The sequence below is a fragment of the Mesoplodon bidens genome (genome assembly GCF_964165515.1).
Source record: "Mesoplodon bidens genome assembly, chromosome: 12".
Classification (NCBI taxonomy): Eukaryota; Metazoa; Chordata; class Mammalia; order Artiodactyla; family Ziphiidae; genus Mesoplodon; species Mesoplodon bidens.
This window is the reverse complement of record NC_138168.1, coordinates 53,956,460-53,978,044: the sequence shown is the minus strand read 5'-3', so window position 1 is coordinate 53,978,044 and position 21,585 is coordinate 53,956,460. Positions and strand designations below refer to the sequence as shown.

The 21,585-nt window shown below is 33.6% G+C and overlaps 1 protein-coding gene across 1 annotated transcript in view; it reads left to right on the top strand.

Annotated features, from left to right (window-relative positions):
* Nucleotides 1-18,876, top strand: part of TBC1D32 (TBC1 domain family member 32) — a 180,101-nt gene extending 161,225 nt beyond the window's left edge. The window contains exons 33-34 of the mRNA XM_081251576.1: nucleotides 7,102-7,290; nucleotides 17,080-18,876. Of these exons, the coding sequence (XP_081107702.1) occupies nucleotides 7,102-7,290; nucleotides 17,080-17,199 (309 nt within the window). The 3' untranslated portion in view covers nucleotides 17,200-18,876. The remainder of the gene's footprint in view (nucleotides 1-7,101; nucleotides 7,291-17,079) is intronic.
* Nucleotides 18,877-21,585: the final 2,709 nt, after the last annotated feature.

Here is a 21,585-nt window from a genome sequence, read left to right as displayed (position 1 = left end):
TCTACCTAATGGTTCCTCTGTGTGCACTTTAAGGTAATTTTTCCCAGTTCAAAGTGGCATTTGAGTTTGAAATTCAGATTGCTATTATGTTAAACTATAGATCCTCACTGTACTCAACTTTCCTATCTAGGAACATGGTAAGCTTTGACATTTATTTTCTTTATGTTATATTTTACTGAAGTTGTGAAGCTTTTTCCAAAGAGGTTTAGTACATTTCTCATTACAGATATTTCTAATTAGTTTAGCTTGATCTCTTTTTCAGTTTTATTTTCTCTTTGGTTATTATTAATAACTAGTAAAGTCATTAGCTTTTGTATGTTAATTTGGTTATATGTTTTTTCTAGATTTTTGTTAATTTTTTCCTCCAACCTTCTAATGTACTTTATTTCTGCTTCATTCTTTTTTTAATTATGTAATTTTTCATTAAGCATAATACCCTCCAGGTCCATCCCATGTTGTCCCAAATGGCAAAATTTTATTCTTTTTTATGGCTGAATAATATTCCATTGTGTATATATGTACCACATCTTTTCTATCCAATTTATCTGTTGATGGGCACTTATTTTGCTTCCATATCTCGGCTATCATAAATAGTGCTGAATATGAACATTAAGGTGCATATATCACAAATCAAAAGCAGACTCTCAGATACAGAGAACAATCTAGTAGTTACCAGAGGGGAGAGGGTTGAGTGGAGGGGCAAAATAGGTGAAGGCGATTAAGAAGTGCACACGACTAAGTATGAAATGTTACAGCATAGGAAATATAGTCAGTATTGTAGAATAACTTTATATGGAGTATAATCTGTAAAAATATAAAATTACTGTGTTATACACCTGAAACTAATATAACATTTTAAGTCAACTATACTTCAACAAAAAATTTTTGGAAAATTTTCCAGTATAATACTAAGTAATAGTGGCTTACTTGTTTTAGACTTGAATGATTACTAGGAGTTCATCCAGCATTTTACCATTAAGTAGTAACATTTATGGAGAGTATTTTTCCCTGTCATGCTATGGAAGAATCTTTCTAGTCTATGTAAGGTATTGAATTTTGATTTCTTTCTTTTATTCAAGTGAGAATGTTGAATTTTGTCAAGTTCGTTTATGGTTAAGATTATCTTGATCTTGGAACTTATTTGACCTGTTTATAGGACATGTTGATAGATTTTTTAATAGTAAACTATCCTTGCATTCCTTTGGATTTGTCCTACTGAGGGTCTTTTTCTTTTAACTAGACAATATAGTTCCTGACATTATGATATGTGCCTTTATACTTATGTTGAAGAGACCTTATGTCATTTATTACATCTACTTGCATCAGGTTACTCTGCCTGCTGAATTTTAAATTTCCTGATGTTTAATAAGAAGTCTAAATATAACAGAGGAATTGCATGTAGTGGAAAAGCCAATTCTTTCTGTGCCAATTCTAGCTCTTTCTGTGTATGTACGTAAAACACTTCTGAGAATTTTGAAAGAGAAAATGTTTAATTTTGCTTGGAAGTACTTACTTAAATATTTACTATAAGCTCAACAATCCATTCTTTCTATTTTTTTTTTAATAATTCAATCCAGGGAGCAATATGTTCCTGAGAGTTCCTTGTGTCATTGTAGTCTTGATTAATATGATGTATATTGTCTAATATCTCCAATCATTTATTAAATTGCTAACATATAAACTTTAAGAATGGACTACTAAAAACTGTGGGGAAAAGCTTGCAATACCTAAGGCCCCACTATATCAATTTGGTACCTCTTTATCATTTTGGCATCTCTTTAACAATTTGATATATGTTTATCAATTTGAAACTGCATACATGTAGCAGGTTTACCTAATAAAAACTACTGCATTATTTCTGAGTAGTAATGTTAGTATGTTTCTTAAATTTATCTAATGTAAAAATGCCTTTTTAGTGGCTCCTTATGTGAGCTAAGCATTTTGTGCCTTAAGAAGTGTGTATCATTGCTTTGTTTATATTATTTGCCATTTTATTGCTAATTATGAACTATGAGAACAACTTTTAAGTAACTAGGTATATGTGGTTAAGTAATTATTTGGGTGCAAATTTTGTATTTCAAAGCTTATTCATTCTGATCTAATTAGGAGCAGTGCTTTTTGAAGTTGCGTATTTATAGACACTAAGGGATTGGTTGATTAATGAAGGAATTTGTGAGCAGGTTGTTAAATAAAATATACAGATCTCTAGAGTAAAAATAATAAGCTTAACTAGAATACAAAAAATTAAATGTAGTTAGAAATATAAATTTGTTGATTAGAGTTTGAGTAACTGAGATTGGAAGGAAAATCAAAATTCAAATATATATTTTTTCTTTTTAAATAAACAGAAAATCACATGTTCTAACTAACTTTTTGACCAATTTTATTCTTTGGTTAAAAAAAACTATTGTATTTTAGTAACTTTCATGCTTTAAGAAGTACCCTTTATCTTTAATGATTTATCTTTTTTTCCTTGGGGTTGTCATTCTGCATATCAGTGATTATTGTACTATACTGTGTCAGCAAGTGGGCTAACATGGATAATCCTCTGAATATATTTACCCCCACCATGAAAGCAGGATTAAAGAAAACTGTTTTATTATTTCATATTTTGTGACATAGTGCTTTTGTAAAATGCGAAATTATACAAATGTAAAGCTAAATTTCAAGACTGGGAATGCCCCTTGTTCAGTCACATTCATAAATGTGCATGTCCCCAAGCTTTCCCTTTCCTCACATTGTTGATGTTGCTACTTGAAATGATACCTTCTCCCTCCTTGTGCCTCATCTTTACTTGTCAGGTATTTATCCTTGATGTCTGTCCAAATGGAAGCTTTTTGGATCACCTACAAGTAGATGATTCTGCTTTGAATTTGTATGCAGTTTCTGTATTATTCTTCTGGTAGAAATATATCTTTTTCTTTGTGGAATCATTATTTATGTGTTTACCTCTTTCTTACTAGTTGAAATTCCTTAAAGGTATGTGTGCCTGACCTATCTTCAAGTCCTTTAAGTGTCTGACACAGTGTCTTGTCTAGAAGTGCAACAAAAATACTATCTTTTTATTTATAACAACTTTTTGCAGTATAAAAAGTGTGTTTCTAGATCTTATTTCATTTAAAATTTTAACTTCATGACAAATGGAGAAATTCAGGATCAGTGAAGTGAGTTAATTGACTTACTGATATCACCCTGATAGCGAGGACTTCACTTTAAACCACATCTTACTTTACTAATATTCTTCCTATGATGAACAAATAATGCCAGAAGAGCTGTTAAAAATAGTGTCTTTGTATCATAAAACTTGATCATTTAGAGCATACCTATTTTGACTTTATCAGGTATCCATAAGTAATTGTTCTAACCAATGTTTTTACTTAAGAATTAAGTAAATATTTTGAAGATTGTTTCTTTTATATCTAGATGCAAGTGAGAATAATTTACCTCAGCTAAAATAATTATGTTTATCTCAGTGTTGCATCTTAATGTGCTTTGGCATAAGCTTAAGTATGATTAAGGAGCAAAATTTTCTAGGAAGGCTATGGTACATTTTGATGCATATTGTACAAGTGATTTTCCTCCCTCTTTATCCTAAAAAGACATTCAAATGTTTCAAATTATAATTCAGTGTAAGGAACATTGGTTTACTATAAAAACATAACTAGTTTGTTTCACTTTCTTTGTAACCTATTCCATAAACTACTAATAATATTTTCTCAATGACTGTAAGGCCTCAACTGCTTGGTTTTGAAAATATAGTGTATTTTTGAGACTTATTATAAGAGGGAATTTGGCAGTATCTAGCAAAAACATAAGTGCATTTACCCTTTCATCCAGCAGTCTCATTTATAGAAATCTATCCCAAAGATACACAGACAAAAATTTTGAAAATGTATGTGTACAAATATGTTTTTATAGCATATAGTATCAAAAGATTAGAAATAATGCAAGTGTCCATAAACAGGGGATTGTGGAATGAGTTATGGTTTATCCACAGTGTAGCCCTATGCAGTTATAAAAATGAATGAGAAGTACCTCTGTATATTGCCATGGAGTGATATACAGGATCTTTTGTTAAGTGAGAAAAAGGTGGAGACAAAAAAGAGTGTTTAGTACATTACTATTTGTATGAGAAAAGGTGGAGATATAAATACATGTACAAATATCCTTATATTAAAAACATGAAAGAATGTATCATATTTTGTTAAATGATTTCTTATAGGGATAGGGAAAAGAATAAGCTGAAGAATCAGGAAATATACCTTATTTTGTCTTTTTACTTTGGAGTCATTTAAATAGTTCATATAATAATATAAATACATATAATTAAATGAACCTAACAGTACCCACTTGATAGTATAACCTTATAAGAGGCACTTTATTTTATTTAACCATTTTTAAATTATAGTTAATTTACAATGTTGTGTAAGAGATTCAGTTATACATACATATATATGTGTGTGTATATATATATATGTTATTTTCAGAATCTTTTCCATTATAGGTTATTACAAGACATTGAATATAGTTCCCTGTGCTCTACAGTAGGTCCTTGTCATTTACCTATTTTATGTATAGTAGTGTATATATGTTAATCCCACACTCCTAATTTATCTCCTGCACCTGCTGTTATCCCCTCTGGTAACCATAAGTTTGTTTTCTATGTCTGTGAGTCTCTGTTTTGTAAATAAGTTCATTTATACCGTTCTTTTTAGATTCCACATATAAGTGATACCATATGATAGTTGTCTTTCTCTGTCTGACTTACTTTACTTAGTGTGATAATCTCTAGGTCCATCCATGTTGCTGCAAATGGCATTATTTCATTCTTTTTTATGGCTGAGTAATATTCCATTGTGTATATGTGCCACATCTTCATTATTCAGTCATCTGTCGATGGACACTTACGTTGCTTCCATGTCTTGGCTATTGTAAATAGTGCTGCAGTGAACATTGGGGTGCATGTATGTTTTCAAATTAGATGTTTCTCCAGATATATGCCCAGGAGTAGGATTGCTGGATCATATTTTTAGTTTTTATGGGACCTCCATACTGTTCTCCATAGTGTCTGCACCAGTTTACATTCCCACCAACAGTATAGGAGGGTTTCTTTTTCTCCACACCCTAAAAGGCACTTTAAAACACAGTAATTTGACTGTACATGCCAAGTAATATGTTGTCTAAATGACAAATAAAACAGCAAAAATACTACTGTTTTAAGTAATCATATTGCTTGTGGTCATGTTGGTATTATTATTCTGGATTGTTGTTTTTGTCATGTGTGGTAAATGAAATGAAAAATTGATTTTGTTTTAAAGCAAACAGATGTAACATATAGCAACTTATGATGTGTTTTATCTTAAAATTTTTAAAGAGGGGGGACCTGTACAGGAAAATCGACTTCAGACATATCAGCCAGTCAGAATTTTGAAGCTTTGATGGGTCTAGTTCATGTACTGCTTTTTTCCTTTTATGTTTATTTGGAATAATTCCATAATAAAAATGTTAAAGAAAAAAGTCCATCATGTCTATTTGGACGTCGGGAGAAGACGGCCATTTACAAGCCAAGGAGAGAGGCCTCAGAAGAAACCAACCTTGCCAATACCTTAACTGTGGGCTTCTCTAAAATCTAGAGAAGATAAATTTCTGTTGTTTAAGTCACCCAGTCTGTTACCTTGTTACGACAACCTCCGCAAACTCTTACACCTTGATAAAGGCAGTTAAAAGCAGAAGCAGCATCCCTCTAAACTGAATCGGAAATAAAAGCAAATTTTAGAAACTGTTCAATAATATACTTTTTAAAGGTCAAAACAATGGAACAAAACAGGAAAATTTGTGTATGTCTACTTTATCTATGACAAATTGAGATAAGCCTCCATATCTGTTCCCGTTCCCTCCCACCTCTAAAGAATAAAACTATAGGGAAGAGAGGTTCAATTAAAGAAATCTTTCCTCAGTGGTAAATTGTAAATCATAAATAAAAATTAAAATATTGGAAAGTAATTGTCTTAGTTTCCCAGGACTGTAGTATCAAAGTACTACAAAGCCAGTAACTTAAAACAACAGAAATTTATCATCTCACAGTTTTGGGGGATAAAAGTGTTGGCAAGGCTCTGTTCCCTTTGAAGGCACTGGGGAAAGAACTGTTTGATGGCTCTCTCCTAGCTTCTGGTAGCCTTAGATATTTCTTGGCTTATAGATGCATCACTCCAATCTTCTGTCTTCACGTGACATTCTCCACATGTGTCCTTTCAACATCTACCTTCTGTGTGTGTTCAGATTGTTCAGTTTCCTTGATACCAGTCATATTGGAATAGGGTTCACCCTAATGATCTCATTTTAACTTGATTACCTCTGTAAAGATGCTGTTTTCAAAAAATGTCACATTCATAGGTCCTGGGGTTTAGGACTTTGACATATTTTTGGGGGGAGACACAATTCCACCCACAACATTAATGTACCAAAATATTAACAGTGTTCATCACTGTATTTTTTTAAAGTTTTCTGTTTGTTTTTGTGATGGGTATGTATTGCTTTTATAATCTGAAAAATATTATTCAGAAAGTAAAGTAAATGATTTTTGTAAAAAGTCTCATTTTTGAATTCTATTCATTAGCTCTCAGTTTTTATGTTATATAATTCTAGTTGGTTTAAATTGTTTTCTGATTCAGCAAGAGTCCATATGCATATTTAGCAATCATCATCTGCATAATTACACATCTGTGATTATAGGTAGGATAGAAAAAGCTCCCATCTCTGAATTAAAATAGTCTCAGCATTTGTTATCTGTAGAGAGCAGACTGGTGTTATGGTGAGAGGAGGAAAATATGACTAAAGAAGGCATTTAGCAATAGCATATGAAGTGTGAACACCATCAGTTACCCCTAAGTCCTGAATCCCAAGGCCATGAAACTTTTCTCACACATTAAGCAAATAGGTTAAGCATCCTTACTAGGCTTCTTGTATGCAAAATGTCTTTCTATTTTGATTAAACGCTAAGCTCTTCATTGGTTTTGTGTGAATTATTGGGTACTGTTTTTTAAAAGTCAAATATGGCTTTATAAGCTTTCTAATGAACTAAATTCTTTTTTTTTTTCCTAGATTTGCCTGCAATGGATAACTCAGTGTTTTTGGAATTATTTAGATTGGATAGAAATCTGCCATTATATTGCTACTTGTATTTTCCTTGGTCCTGATTATCAAGTGTATATCTGTATAGCTATATTCAAACATCTACAGCAAGACATTCTACAGCACACTCAGATTCAAGATCTGCAGGTTTTCCTAAAAGTAAGTAACTTTACTTCTAGAGGAAAAATTTTGGCTGAAAGTTAATGGTCAACTTTGATGGGGTGTCTTAATGCCAGATATTTTTCTAGACACTCATGAAATCCTATAAACAACCTTGAGAGGTAGGTATTATCTTTATTTTAGAGATGAGGAAACCGAGGCACCGAGGTAAGTAAATTACCCCAAATTTTACAGCTGGTGAATGGTGCTAGAGAGTGGTGGGCCTGGGATATGAAGTTAAGCTGCCTGGCTACAAAATTTTGCTTTCAGCCAGTATGCTGTGCCAAAAGGGCTTTTTTTTTTTTGGATATTCCTAGATCTTATTTAGTCAATAAAAGTTCAAGTTATTGTGTGTTAATACAGAGCTTTGATACTTCTTAAAAACATTTAATGTAATTGCCTATACCTTCATATTTTTCTAAACTATCAAATATTTTTAAAAGGTTTCCATGAAAGATTCTATCATAACACTCTTTTAAAAACTCACTACTATATATAAGTTAATATTTTAAAGCAAGACATAGCTTTCTTTCTCACAATAATGGGACTTTTGAAGCTCTGGACTTTAGAAAATACAAGATATATAAATATATCTCTATGTGTGATTCTTGCTGGAAATCCAACTTTTTGTTTTAAGTTAAAATCTTTCCTTGAATTTAAAATATGTTTCCCTCCCCCTGCTACCCTCAGACACACATATGCACGAATATGCATACATACACCAAAACCAACATTAGATTTTTTCTAGGTGGACAGATAATTTCTACGTGAATTAATTTTATCTTCATTCTTTACCATTAGATACTTATCAGTTATTTTTCATTTAATGATGATTTTTTGTAAGTACATGTTATTGATCATTTAAGATTGTGAAACTATCAAGCATTTTTACTTCATAAATACTGAATTCAAAAGGTCTCAAACTTCCTACATATATCAATAGAATTATGATCTTAGAAACATTTTTAATGAAATAAAGTATAACAAGACAATGGTCATACATGTAGAAGGAAAACTTAGGTAGAAAAAGAAAAAAGTGGTCTGTAAGAGGTAATTTGGAGAACAGGGATGGTTAAGTAAATGAGAATTATGTTGAGGACAAAATGTGAGTTCCTTTTCAGTAAGGGACATTTTCATTAGTTGCAGTGGTCAGTTATAGAGATTTCAGTCTGAAATTTCCCCAAACTCTTATATTTTTATATCTCCTAACCTATAATTATCTAACCTCTTATCCTACTTTAGTTTCTCTTATAGTGTTTGTCACTGGCTGAAATTATTTTAGATATGTTTTTGTCAATCTTCCCCAGTATAATGTGTAAGCTCCACAAAGATTGTGATTTTGTCTATCTCGTTTACTAATGTATTTTTCAGTGCCTTGAACAGCACCTGACACAGAGCAGGTGCTCAATAAATACTTGTTGAGAGAGTAAACAATGTAAATAAATATAAAGGGAAAGATGAATGAACTTAGTTTTTATTCACATTGAATAATAAACAAACATTACTAACATCTTCCTTTCTACCAGAAGGATATCCTTATATTTCATGACCTTTAAATCTGATTCATGTTGGTGATTATTGCAGTTTCATCCCTTTCTTGATTACTGCCAGGAAAAATCATAATAGGGTTTACATATGGTGAGCTCTTTAAATATTTCCCAAACTCTGTTGTGTTCTGAGCATAATGCTGTCAATTTAAAGCTTAAATTTAAAGAATTTTAAAGTGAGGGTAAAAAGATTATCTTTATTACCTAAGTCCTATTTAAATTACTAAAATATTAATTGAATTGGTTTAAATCCAAAGTAAGAACATGTTAGCAAAGAATTAATTTTAGCACTTGTCCTGGAACCAACCTTACTTCTTACTCCTGCTATTTGCATTCATCTGAGGTATTAGGAAAAATGCCTTTCTAATACCTTTCTAATACCATGACTTCACTGTAATTTTGGTTTTATTTCAGCAGGTAGGTCTCACAGTCACATTTCTTTTGGTGGGTATTTTTCTTGTGAGATAGATTCCAATGTAGTTAATTTTTAAATATGCATACATACCCCTTTAAATACTCCATTAAGCCCTGTTATAATCTCTTCTTTGCAAAGTATGTAAACATATGTATACTATTTTTCACTTATTCACATATTACCCAATCATGAAATTTTGATTAAGGAAGTGATTTTTATTCTTCCTCCTCTCAAAAGATCCCCCCAGTCAGAAAGATATATGATTTTAAAAGTCCTCCTTAAACTACAGTTAGGGAGATTAAACCTTGGAAATTATGTTTTATGTCTGATCCAAAATCTCAGACTTGTTCAAAAGGAAAAAAACTTATCAATAATTCTCCATATAACTACATACCACAGCCATAATAATATTCTTACATAGATTATATGTTGTGCCCTGACTCTACATATTTAATAATGACTGCTTCTGAGAGGAAAGAGGATGTAGAGTAAAACAGGGGACTTTTACTTTTCATTGTGTATATTTATGTGGGCTTTTTTTTTTAATTTTTGAATAATGGGACCATGCTTCTTTTGTAATAAAACTACTTTTTTTTTTTTTTTTTTTTTTTTGCGGTATGTGGGCCTCTCACTGTTGTGGCCTCTCCCGTTGCGGAGCACAGGCTCCGGACGCACAGGCCCAGCGGCCATGGCTCACGGGCCCAGCCGCTCCGCGGCATGTGGGATCCTCCCGGACCGGGGCACGAACCCGTGTCCCCTGCATCGGCAGGCGGACTCTCAACCACTGCGCCACCAGGGAAGCCCAATAAAACTACTTTTTAAAAGGAGGATATTAATCATTATATAAAAATGGATAGAACAAGCATCTGACTGTGGTAAATAAGTTCAAATAATCAGGCCCAATTGAATTAGTTTCCAATATACTGAAAAGCCACAAGCATGTTTTCAGTTACAGTATTATCAGTTATCCCGAGAAACTTGAGATAATGAGATGATTCCAGAAGATTGAAAATACGCAGTTCTTTTCCTGGTTTTAAGTTTCATTACTGACAGAAGGGGCATGTTGGAAATATTACTTTAGAAATAAAAATCTGTCTGAGGCATGTAGTATAGACAAAATACCAACTCATTCTGTATTCATTTTGGTTTAGGCTCAAGATTTTAAATCAGGTAATTGAATCTAGACTCAGTGTTTGCATTTCTGGTAGGCCACTGAACAGTTCTTCATGATCAGTATATTATAAAGATGACTTGAAATTTCTTAACCCAGGTTTACTAAAAAAAAAAAAAACAAGCAATAAAACTTGTTTGTGTTTCCTCATTTGATTAAACCACTAAAAGATTAGATGAATGCCATGGGTATAAGTGTGTTGGCAAGGTGTTGTCTGAGTTTTTCACAATATCTTTTTAGACACAACAAGAATGTGGGTTGGATAATAGAGCAACTATAATAATGCAGTATGCATTATTCCCACACTGTGGTGACCGATAGATTAGTGCTGACCTAGAAGGCAACTTCTAAAGGTGTGCTGAAGAGCTTAGTCCTTGGACCTAACAGTTTTCTGTGACAGATGATGGTTCAGAAAATCTGTAGGCATCAAACATACAGAAACAAAAACATCATCCGACAAAAGAAATATTCTCAAATATCTCAGACTTGAAAGTCTGAAGTTGAGTTGGTTTGTTTTTAATGGATCTCTCTCTCTCTCTCTCTCTCTCTCTCTCTCTCTCATTTCATGCACCCACACACACACAAGCAACAAGTGTAGGGAGAATTACTTTGATAGTACTTCAGAAGACCCACTGTTTTAGCAGACTGGCTGTATTGCATTCCTCTGCATGGTAATAGGCTGACAGTGATCTAGGTTTTAGTTTATGAATTCAACCTGGGGACAAACATCACTGAAATGCCAGGCTAGGAGAAGATTGCCTTCCGGTGAAAATCAGGCTGTGAAGACTCAAAATACTTAATTAAAATGCTTCAACTAAATTCTGCATATTATAGCAAAATCAATTTATAATTATGTAAAAATCAGATTAATTTCAATCCATCAGTAAATTGTCAAGATGGTTTTTGTTGTTGTTGTTACTATTGCAGGTGTGGTTACCTGAGCATGTTAACAGGGTAAGAAATGGAGATCAGACTGAAAAACAAAAAAAATAATTGTATACTAAACTCTCAAAAGACAAAAGTGTTTATAGTATTAAAAATAATTCACCATCCAAAGGATCAGACACAACATGCTCAATATTATTCAACTGTGGTTTTCAGTTATGTTTTCTGCATTGACCTTATATCACTTGAGTCCACCTCAAGTTAAATTCTGCCACTCTGTGTAAGCTTGGGCATGTTGCTTACCTCTCCATGCTTCAGTTTTCTCATCTGTCTAACTGGGCATGAAATAATACCTATCACATAGAGTTGTTGAGGAATTAAATGAGATGATATCTGTAAAATACTTCTAGAACATTTTCTGACACATTGCAAGTGCTTTAAAAAAAAAAGTAGCAGTTATTTGAGTTTCTACATCTCTGTTCATCCTTCTCTTGTTTTTGTTTTTGTTTTTGTTTTTGTTTTTTTACTTAAGAAAAAATGTGCAAACAACACAGCAAAGGAAACAGGATTTTCTCCTGGATCCATTGCTAGACTATATACTTTTGCTCCCATTTTCTTCTCCAGCTCCTGAGACATCTTGGTATTATATCATGTAGTAATACCAGGCGTATACTGCAGATCTATGTCAGGAACATTCTCTTACCTTGTATCTGATCAAGGCCTATTCCCTCATTTACCCAGCCAAAATTTAATCATCTCTGTAGTCATCACACATGCCATGTACCCCTCAGCTGAGTTAAAGTCTTTACGAATGCACACTTTATCCTAAATATTTAAGAACATCATGTTCTCTCCAGAACTACACTTTCTGTCTAAACTTTCCTGATCTTAAAAATCACTAGGGTCCTTATTAAAACTGATATACCTAGATTCCTCCCAGACCTACTAAGACAGAGTTTTCATGACAGAGACCTACGTTGTCAGATTTTAGTATAAAATCTCAAGGAGCTTGCAACCTTTAGAATATGTGAAAATGTTACCTTTGGAGCTTGAACGCGAGGGATTCAGAAGTTTGGGAAATATTGGGCCCAGGAATTTCTAATTATACCAAACACTCTAAGAAGAATATACTAGAAGAAACGTGACTTACAGGTTGTTTGTGTTTCTACCGCTTTGACCAGGAAGGAAGGTCCTTTTTTATATGGTAGTTCAGACATAACACACAAGAGGTCATCTCTAGCAAGGGTAACGAGCAGAACTAAGTTCACAAAACCCCTTCTCTCATGTAACTCTAACTGTATAATTTGGTGCTTCCTATGTGAGAGATGACATTAATACGGATCCTTTGTTAAGTTACCTTAGTAGATAGTAAGTTCTATATACCTTTTGTGGCAAACTTATTTTATATGCCTCCTGGTGATGATTGATGAGCTGACTGTTTGTTCCAATTTAACCCAGAGTGACGTATCTTACTTTTTTTCCTCCATACGCTATAAAGAGCTATTATCTTTTTTTAAATCACCTTTTGAATGCATTAATAATTAAATATTAGGGAAACGGTATATCAGAAAATACCTAAACTTGGTCCTAAAATCTTAAAACTAAGGCATGTCATGGTAGCACACTTCATCTTTTCACACTTTGTATCTATTTACCACCCTGAAAGTCCTTATCTTCAATTCAAATTCCAAATTTACAGGGCTTGCAATAGGTCTAAAAACATTTCTGCTGGAAACTATTTTTGAAAACTTTGATAAAAATAATGATTGAAATTATAGATATAGCTTGATTTCCATAATAGGCATATTCTTGAGAAGTTGTAAGAAAGGACAGTAATAGCTTAATATTTTAAGTGAATTGTTCTCTTACATTTTTGGTAGGGGGTTGAAGAGCAGAGACTAGAGTCAATAATCTTTAATGGGCCTGTCCACACTTAACATTACAAATTGGCAGTTCAAGAAAATCTAGCTCAACCATTTCAGAGAAAGGTTAATAAAAATGTTATTATGACCACCGTTAATACCGTGAGTGCTTATTGAATGCCAGGCATTCGGCAAAGGGATTAACAGGTACTGCTCATTCACTCATTGACCATTGTCCAGCATCTGTTTCCAGGCATCGTTGTAGTCACAAGAATAGGCCATGGCCTTGCCAAATTGACTTTACATTCTACCAGTAGATAAATAATATGTGAATAAATATATAATATTTCAGGTATTGATAGACCTTATTATAAAGAAATCAAACACAGTAAGGGAGTCAGAGAGTGAGATTCATAGGTGCTGTTTAGATAAAAAGCCCAGTGAAGGCTACTCTGAGGCTAATTAGCCCAGTGAGGCTAATCAGAAACCTGAATGAAGCAAAGGAAAAAAAGCAATGCAAAGATTTCTGTACAGAATCTTTCTAAATGAGAAGAAAGACAAGTGCAAAGGCTCAGAGGTTGGAATGAGCTTGGCCCACTTAGAAAGTGTCAAGATGACCATTGTGGCCAAAACAAGGTGAGGGAGTAAGAATGGTCAGAGATGAGACAGGAGTCAGATCACATAAGGCTTTATAATTCATGGTAAAGAGTTCAGACACAATTTATGCTGTTATTCAACCTTTGTAAAATTGAGGCTTAGAGAATCTGTAAACTTTCCCAGGTTCATACATCTACTAACTATTACAGGTGAGTTTTAACCCTTTTTTCGTTTGAATCCAAATCCTGTGCTCTTTCTAGTGTATCATTGACCAGTCTGTTTACTTTTTAAAATCCTAGGGGCTTCCCTGGTGGCACAGTGGTTGGGAGTCCACCTGCCGATGCAGGGGACACAGGTTCGTACCCCGGTCCGGGAAGATCCCACATGCCACGGAGCGGCTGGGCCCGTGAGCCATGGCCACTGAGCCTGCGCATCCGGAGCCTGTGCTCCGCAATGGGAGAGGCCACAACAGTGAGAGGCCCACGTACTGCAAAAAAAAAATCCTAAATTCAGTGGAACTTCTAATTAAGTGCTCTCAGTAGTAAAAGAAAACCAGTGGATACATACTTGAAACTAGATTCTATGTACAAAGGAGAGAGGGAAGCTGTGTTTATGTCATATTATATAATTGAATACACACACAGCATTGTGGTTTAGGATGGTAATTTTTAATGCTTTTCTGATGGGTCAACATTTGAAGCCCAACATTAATGAAAAAAAGCAAATCATTGAAGGCACACTGGTTGAAAAGCCACTAGGCAGAAAAAGAAAATGCAATATACACATAATGGACTTCCCAACCAAGAGAAACTACTCCAGAAGTAACTTATTAAAACAAAACTTGAACAAATAGTGCACTGTTTATATAAAATGGGATAATGTTACCTTATATAATTACATATGCCTACCTATTTAAAGAATAAGGGAATTCATATTTTTATAGAGTCCAATATACTTATGTCTATAAATGAAATGATAATAAAGCAGTATTCTGAGGAAATGGTCCTTTATAACTTGAATGATAAGCTGGCAGTCTAAATGGCCATAATTACAAAGAAAATTAGTTCACTGAAAAGACTATAAGAGAACATTTTGGATAAAATGAAACATATTCCACTTTGAAGACAAAGTGGAATTCAGAGATTCTAAAATTTTATTCAGAGTTAAAATTGCCTGTGAATTTTAGATCTATATAATTTAAAAACATTCCTTTTAAAATGAATGTTTAATTCATTATGAAATAAGACCTTAATAGCCTTATCTTTCTCTTATGAAATAAGACCTCAACTTTACTTGCCATTTTATGGGTGTCTCTTCAGTATAATTATCAGAGTATTTTCTCTTTATTTTAAAATTAATGTCCAAAATGGAAGCCATAATTCAAAAAACATGTTTTAAGGAAAAAAGTATTTTTAAACCAAGTAATAGCTATGGTTCTCCATAGGTAGTTTTTATTTTTAAATTAAAGTGGAGCAATAATTAAAAGATGTTAAAATAGGTTTTGCTTATTTTTGCCCAGAAAGAATTATTAGAGTTATTGTTCAAATGCTGTCATCTATTGTAATTCACATTTAATGAACAATAAGCATTCTTTTAAAAATCATGAATATGTACTAAGACAATTTTTCTGACATTAGGGTTTTTTTCTTCTGGTTAGAATATCACATTACTATAATTCTTTTCCAAGTTAGGTATAGTTTTAGTGAAAGGGTGATTAATGTCAAATCACACATAATTTGAATGAAGAGAATGGATAACTTCATAAATAGTTCCATGACTACAACTATAACCATTTAAAGTGAATTCTTGACCAGTAAGATTGGTTTTACTTCAATCCTGTTTTTTTGTGCAAAGAACAAAGTGAAATATGTTTGATAGAGAGAAATTTACATAGTATTTCTGCCATTCATAAGATGAACATCTTCCTTTTGATTCAGTTGCTTATACATAAAACTGGAGATATGATATATACCTCAGTTGTTAATGTTTTAGGACAGAGACCCGTGTCACTCATCTTTGGGTCTTCACTGTATAACCAAGGACTTTACATACAATAAGGGAATGAATGAGGTTAATGAATGAAGAAATGAAGGAATGGATAATGTCACAAGTATTTTAAAATTAAGAGTAAAGTTCCAATTTTTATGTTCGAGGGTATTAGCTCTAGTCTTAAAGGTGTAATCTTATGCATATAACTTAACATAATTTAGTTTTCTTAATTATAATATCAGCCTTGTAGATCAGTAATAATACTTCTTTTTAAAGTACCAATTAACTTTTCCCTCAAATTACCCAGATTTTAGGTGGTTTGTGGCAAGTAAGTGTACTGTTCTCCCAAGTTATGTGCAAGCTGTGAACTATTACTAATCTAGTAGTGACTAGTGACATCTGAGGCCTTTAAAAACATCCATTCTTACTGAGAATTTATGATGTTTTTCTAACTACCCTACACTGATGTCTCTCATCTACAGACTGTCTCTAACACAATATTTGGTATATGATAATATCTTATATTTTATTCTTTTGAATTGTTGTTTATTGTTAGTAGCTTTTGCCTTTAAGCTATTTTCTCCAGAAAGGCATGAATTGCTCCAAATTTTTTATAACCTCCAAAACTTCTAACAGAATACATTACATTGAATCAAGGATCATGTTTCTTTTTTCTTTTTTTTTTTTTAAGGGATCATGTTTCTTTTGCAGAATTTTTTTGTTGTTACCTTGAAGGGTAAGCATAGCATAGCGAGTATTTGGAGATACTAAAAGAAATAGTCATAAAATTTCCTAAAAGTGTCTAAGATTCTAAATGGATGCTCCTACTATTTTTCATTCTTGAGTGCCTCATCTGGGACACTAACCATTAAATTCCGAATTAGTATAGACGTGCATAGTACCAACATTATGAATTGCAGACTGTTGGAGATTTTATGAACGGTAGCTGTAGAACTGATATTTCTTACATTATAAATATGCTTTGATAAGCTTTAGAGTCTTTACTAATTACAAATGTGAACAATCATTCTATAATTGAAACTTATATCTTAAATATTAGGAAGATTTCATTATCTTGTTTTTTTGTTAGCGGTAAAGCATTTTTGGTTTTGAAAACAGGCAACCTTGTTTCCTAGGGACATGGTTTTTTGCTATCATATACATATAGCCTACTAAATAAAAAAGCAGTTACACATTTATTAGAAACATAAAACCCCCATCTATAGCTGAAAAAAAATGATACATTAACTGTTTAAAACTTATTAACTTAGAATTGTGTGTCTTTACCCAAGCGAATGAACGTCTCTTTCTATTTTTTGACAGGAAGAAGCACTGCATGGGTTTCGAGTGAGTGATTACTTTGAATACATGGAAATTTTGGAACAAAACTACCGACCAGTGCTGCTGAGAGACATGTGGAACATTAGAGTGCAAAGCACATAGATCATGGAACACGCAATTTAATTTTATGTTTTATTTATTTTTAAAGGAGACAGAGGAACTTGACTTTTCTGTGTCTATAACAACATATGCTTTGTGAATACACAGTATTGTAAATCAGTACTGAGAGTTTTTGAATATAATAATATATTTGAGTAGGTATTGGCTCAATTGAAGTGAATTCATTTTTGGAAATTTGTTGTTGTGTAAGGTTGTTTTAGAATCAAATCTAGCTTATTTAAAGTTCTTTATGTTTAAGAGTTAGTCTTAACCTACATTTCCTTCTTCCCAGGATGATTAAAATATTTTTTCCAATGAGTTTGGAAAGTAGCAGCAGTATTGTAAATAATTGACCAGCCAGAGAGATTCCATAGAGACAAGGAAGACAATTGTTTTCTTCATTTTTATGTCTTTACATATAAAGGAAAAGAGGCAAAACCATAACTGCTTATTTTTCATATGGAGGAACAAATGATATTTATCATGGCAAGTGGTAGGAAAATTGTTGTCGTCAGACATAATTGTTTTTCTAGGAAGTGCTTTTGATACCTATATCAATTTATAATTTTTCATATGAAATGTAGTCTCTACATGGTTCATTTAAAAGATAGATTGGTTATTTCATACTGATATGCATTTGACTCTCGTTTGTTATGCGGTTTACTCAGTGATAGATATGATTTGTACTGAACTTGAAAACATTAAAGACAATAGATTTGTAAATTATTTTAAATGACAACACAGTGTTTTATTTAAATAGAAGGCTCTGCTCTGGTGAGATTAATATGCTAGGCTCTATTTTCTTATAACCGTCATATTTAATATATGAAAGATAAGACACAAAAATATTAATTTTTCAGTCAGCAATTTCAACAAGTTTTAAAAATTATAGGTAGAGGTCATTTTGTATTCATTGCTTATATTTAAATATAAATCAACCATTAAAACCATTCTGGAGCCTTTTTTTCCCCCAACCAAAAATGGCTTATCTACAGACTCTATTTTTCCTTTTAGTATGATGAAATAACTGGTACCATACAATTTTCATTTTTGTGATATTTAGACAATTGTAGTATCAACCTTCCAAAATCAGTTTTTGTGCTGTAAATGCCAACAATAGCTTCTCAGTAATGGTGTTCCTAAAGGGCATTGAAAAAGTTAAGAAAAGAAAATTGAGCAAGTTAATTTGACATATTGCTCACTTTAGCTCTGGCTGATATGAGTTAAGTAAGAAAGCCCCAGGTTACTCAAAACACCAAGTTTTGTCTACTTTCAAACTTAATTTTGAAAAGCTGTTCCACAGAACCTGTAATACATGTTTCTGTTTTTTCCCATTCTGTTCCTGAGATGTTGTTATTGGTCCTGAGAAACTTGCAGCTTTATTTCTTTTTAAAAGGTCTTACATGGTAATTGGAAATACAAATGGAGAAGGAACTATAACTTAATTTTATAATATTCATTGGTGATTTCGATTGAAAACTGAAGCAAGATCTAGATAATAATTACATTGTGGAAAAGTGACTTCAGCTGGAGCCAGAAGGCTTTCATTTTCATTTGATAAATATGTTATGAACAATGACTTAGCAATTTGGTGAAATAACATTATAAAATATGATAGTTCTTGTAGCTACCATTGTGAATTATTTTTGTACCTATTTTTATTTTAAGAATACTCTTTAGAGTAGAAATAAATACAGCCCTGTCTTCTCCATTTTATTTTTAATTATTTAAAGTATAAGTTCTTAGGACTTATTTCTAATTTGTGAAGGAGGACTTTATACATTTTACAGGATTTATTATAGTTATATTTTATAATACAATGTAAACAAATTTGTGAAAAATTTAAGTGTTCATATATACATCTTCAAATATCTGTTTTCAAAATTTCATCTTTGTAGTTTTGCCTCTGCATGTTCAGGCATCTAAAGAATCTGTGAAAGTAAAGTAAGTCTCAGAAATTCATCTAAACTTGCTAACAGGATTCTACCTAGATTTATCATTATTAAATTATGGTGTGCTCTAGTTTGATTTTCTAGTTCCAAGATGTTAAGGAAATTTCTTTGGTCATTCATTATACAGACATATTGTGAGTATTACACATATAATGAAATATTTTTAATATTCAAGGTAGGATAAATGAGATACAGTACCTCCATTCAGAGAGTCCACTGTCTTTGTGGGAAGGTGAATAACTTTAAAACTGAAAAGACAGTTATAAAGATAAATGAGAATTGACCTTTGAATCTGTTGACCTTGATAAGAGTAGTTTTGATGGAGTAGTGAGGGCAAAAGTTTGGAGCTGGTTTAAATGATGCTGAGAGGAAAGATTTTGGAAACTGCTCTTTCTAGGAGTATTGCTGTTACAGGGAAAGAGAATGCATGTGGTAGCTAGAGTAGGCATGGGATCAAAAGACTTTTTAAAGATGGGAAAGGGTAACATACGTGGGTAGAAATGATGTAGTAAGGAAGGAAAAACTGATGATGCTGAAAAGAGAAATGCTAGGGTGAATGTCATGATAAGTGGTAGGGGAATGGTATCTAGTTAATAAGTTTTGGAATCAGCCTTTGCCTGGAACATGGATGCTTCATTCAAAGTAACAGAAGAGGAGACAGTTTAAATGGGCACAGACACAGGATGGACATTTCTGGAAGTTATTGTTCCCTATTTCACTGAGAAAACAAAGTCATCAGCTATAAGGATGGTAAAAACTTTGGTAGGTTTTAGGAGATTGAGAGTAAATGAAATAGTTGTTTAGGATAGTGGGAGAGTAAATAGACTAGGAAAATTTACTTGTGACTTAGTGGTCATGAGATGAGTTAGAAAGTTGTATGCTTTTCTCCAGCCAGATTTCACTGAGAAGGGGCAGGCAAGGAGTAGGTAGTGAATTGGTTTTAACCAGGGGTTTGGTTTAGCCAAGAGAATGATGACAAAGCAAAGGAGGCACAAGGGAGTTGATGGTATATGCAAGTGAATTATTATGATATTGTGACAATGGCAGTTAAGCTAGATCAAAAGAAAGTGGAGACAAGAGAGAGATATGATGGATACAGAGAAAAGTTGATAAGATCAATTGATTTTAGGTTCTGTGTTGAAAGATTTTTTTTTAAAGGACTGTTATTATTTCCAGTTTTTTTTTAATTTTTTTTTAAACCCACATTTGTTTATTTATTTATTTTTGGCTATGTTGGTTCTTCACTTCTGTGCAAGGGCTCTCTCTAGTTGTGCCAAGCGGGGGGTCACTCTTCATCGCGGTGCGCGGGCCTCTCACTATCGAGGCCTCTTTTGTTGCTGGAGCACAGGCTCCAGATGCGCAGGCTCAGTAGCTGTGGCTCACGGGCCCAGTTGTTCCACGGCATGTGGGATCCTCCCAGACCAGGGCTCGAACCCGTGTCCCCTGCATTAGCAGGCAGATTCTCAACCACTGCACCACCAGGGAAGCCCTGAAAGATTTTTTTGATTTGGAGTACTCAGGAGAAGAAGGTGAGAAGATTAGAATTAGCAGTTAAGTAAAATGCTTAAAATTGAGATTTTGAAAGAAGATGACCATGATAGCTAAGAGAGTGGAGGATGAGATCATTGAAGGAAAGGGAAATCAGCAGCTGAGATTCCAAAATATTGGAAGAATCATCTTTTTGGATATTGAAGTTACCAACATCTTCACAAGGAATTGTTTTGGATAGCTTGAAAATGACCCAAAAGTTAAAATCTTCCAGGATTAGTCTAGAAAAAAAAGAAGTGATAAGTGGAAATCTGAGATGCAAAATCAAATAGAAATCAAAGACAATGGTGCACAGTCATTGTTATTTTAATATGATATCTAATTTGTAAATAAATCAGTTAATTTTTCTGAGGCCTTTGGTTAGACAAACATTTCTTACACAAAAACCACAAATCATAAAAGAAAAAATTGATAATTTTTGTAGACTTCTTCAAAATTTTTTTTTTTTTCCGATATGCGGGCCTCTCACTGTTGTGGCCTCCCCCGTTGCGGAGCACAGGCTCCAGACGCGCAGGCCCAGCGGCCATGGCTCACGGGCCCAGCCGCTCCGCGGCATGTGGGATCTTCCGAGACCGGGGCACGAACCCGTGTCCCCTGCATCGGCAGGCGGACTCTCAACCACTGCACCACCAGGGAAGCCCGACTTCTTCAAAATTTAAAAGAAAAAAGAAATGCTCTTTAAAAGCACTCTCGGGCCTCCCTGGTGGCGCAGTGGTTGAGAGTCCGCCTGCCGATGCAGGGGATGCGGGTTCGTGCCCCGGTCTGGGAGGATCCCATATGCCGCGGAGCGGCTGGGCCCGTGAGCCATGGCCGCTGGGCCTGCGCATCCGGAGCCTGTGCTCCGCAATGGGAGAGGCCACAACAGTGAGAGGCCCGCATACCGCAAAAA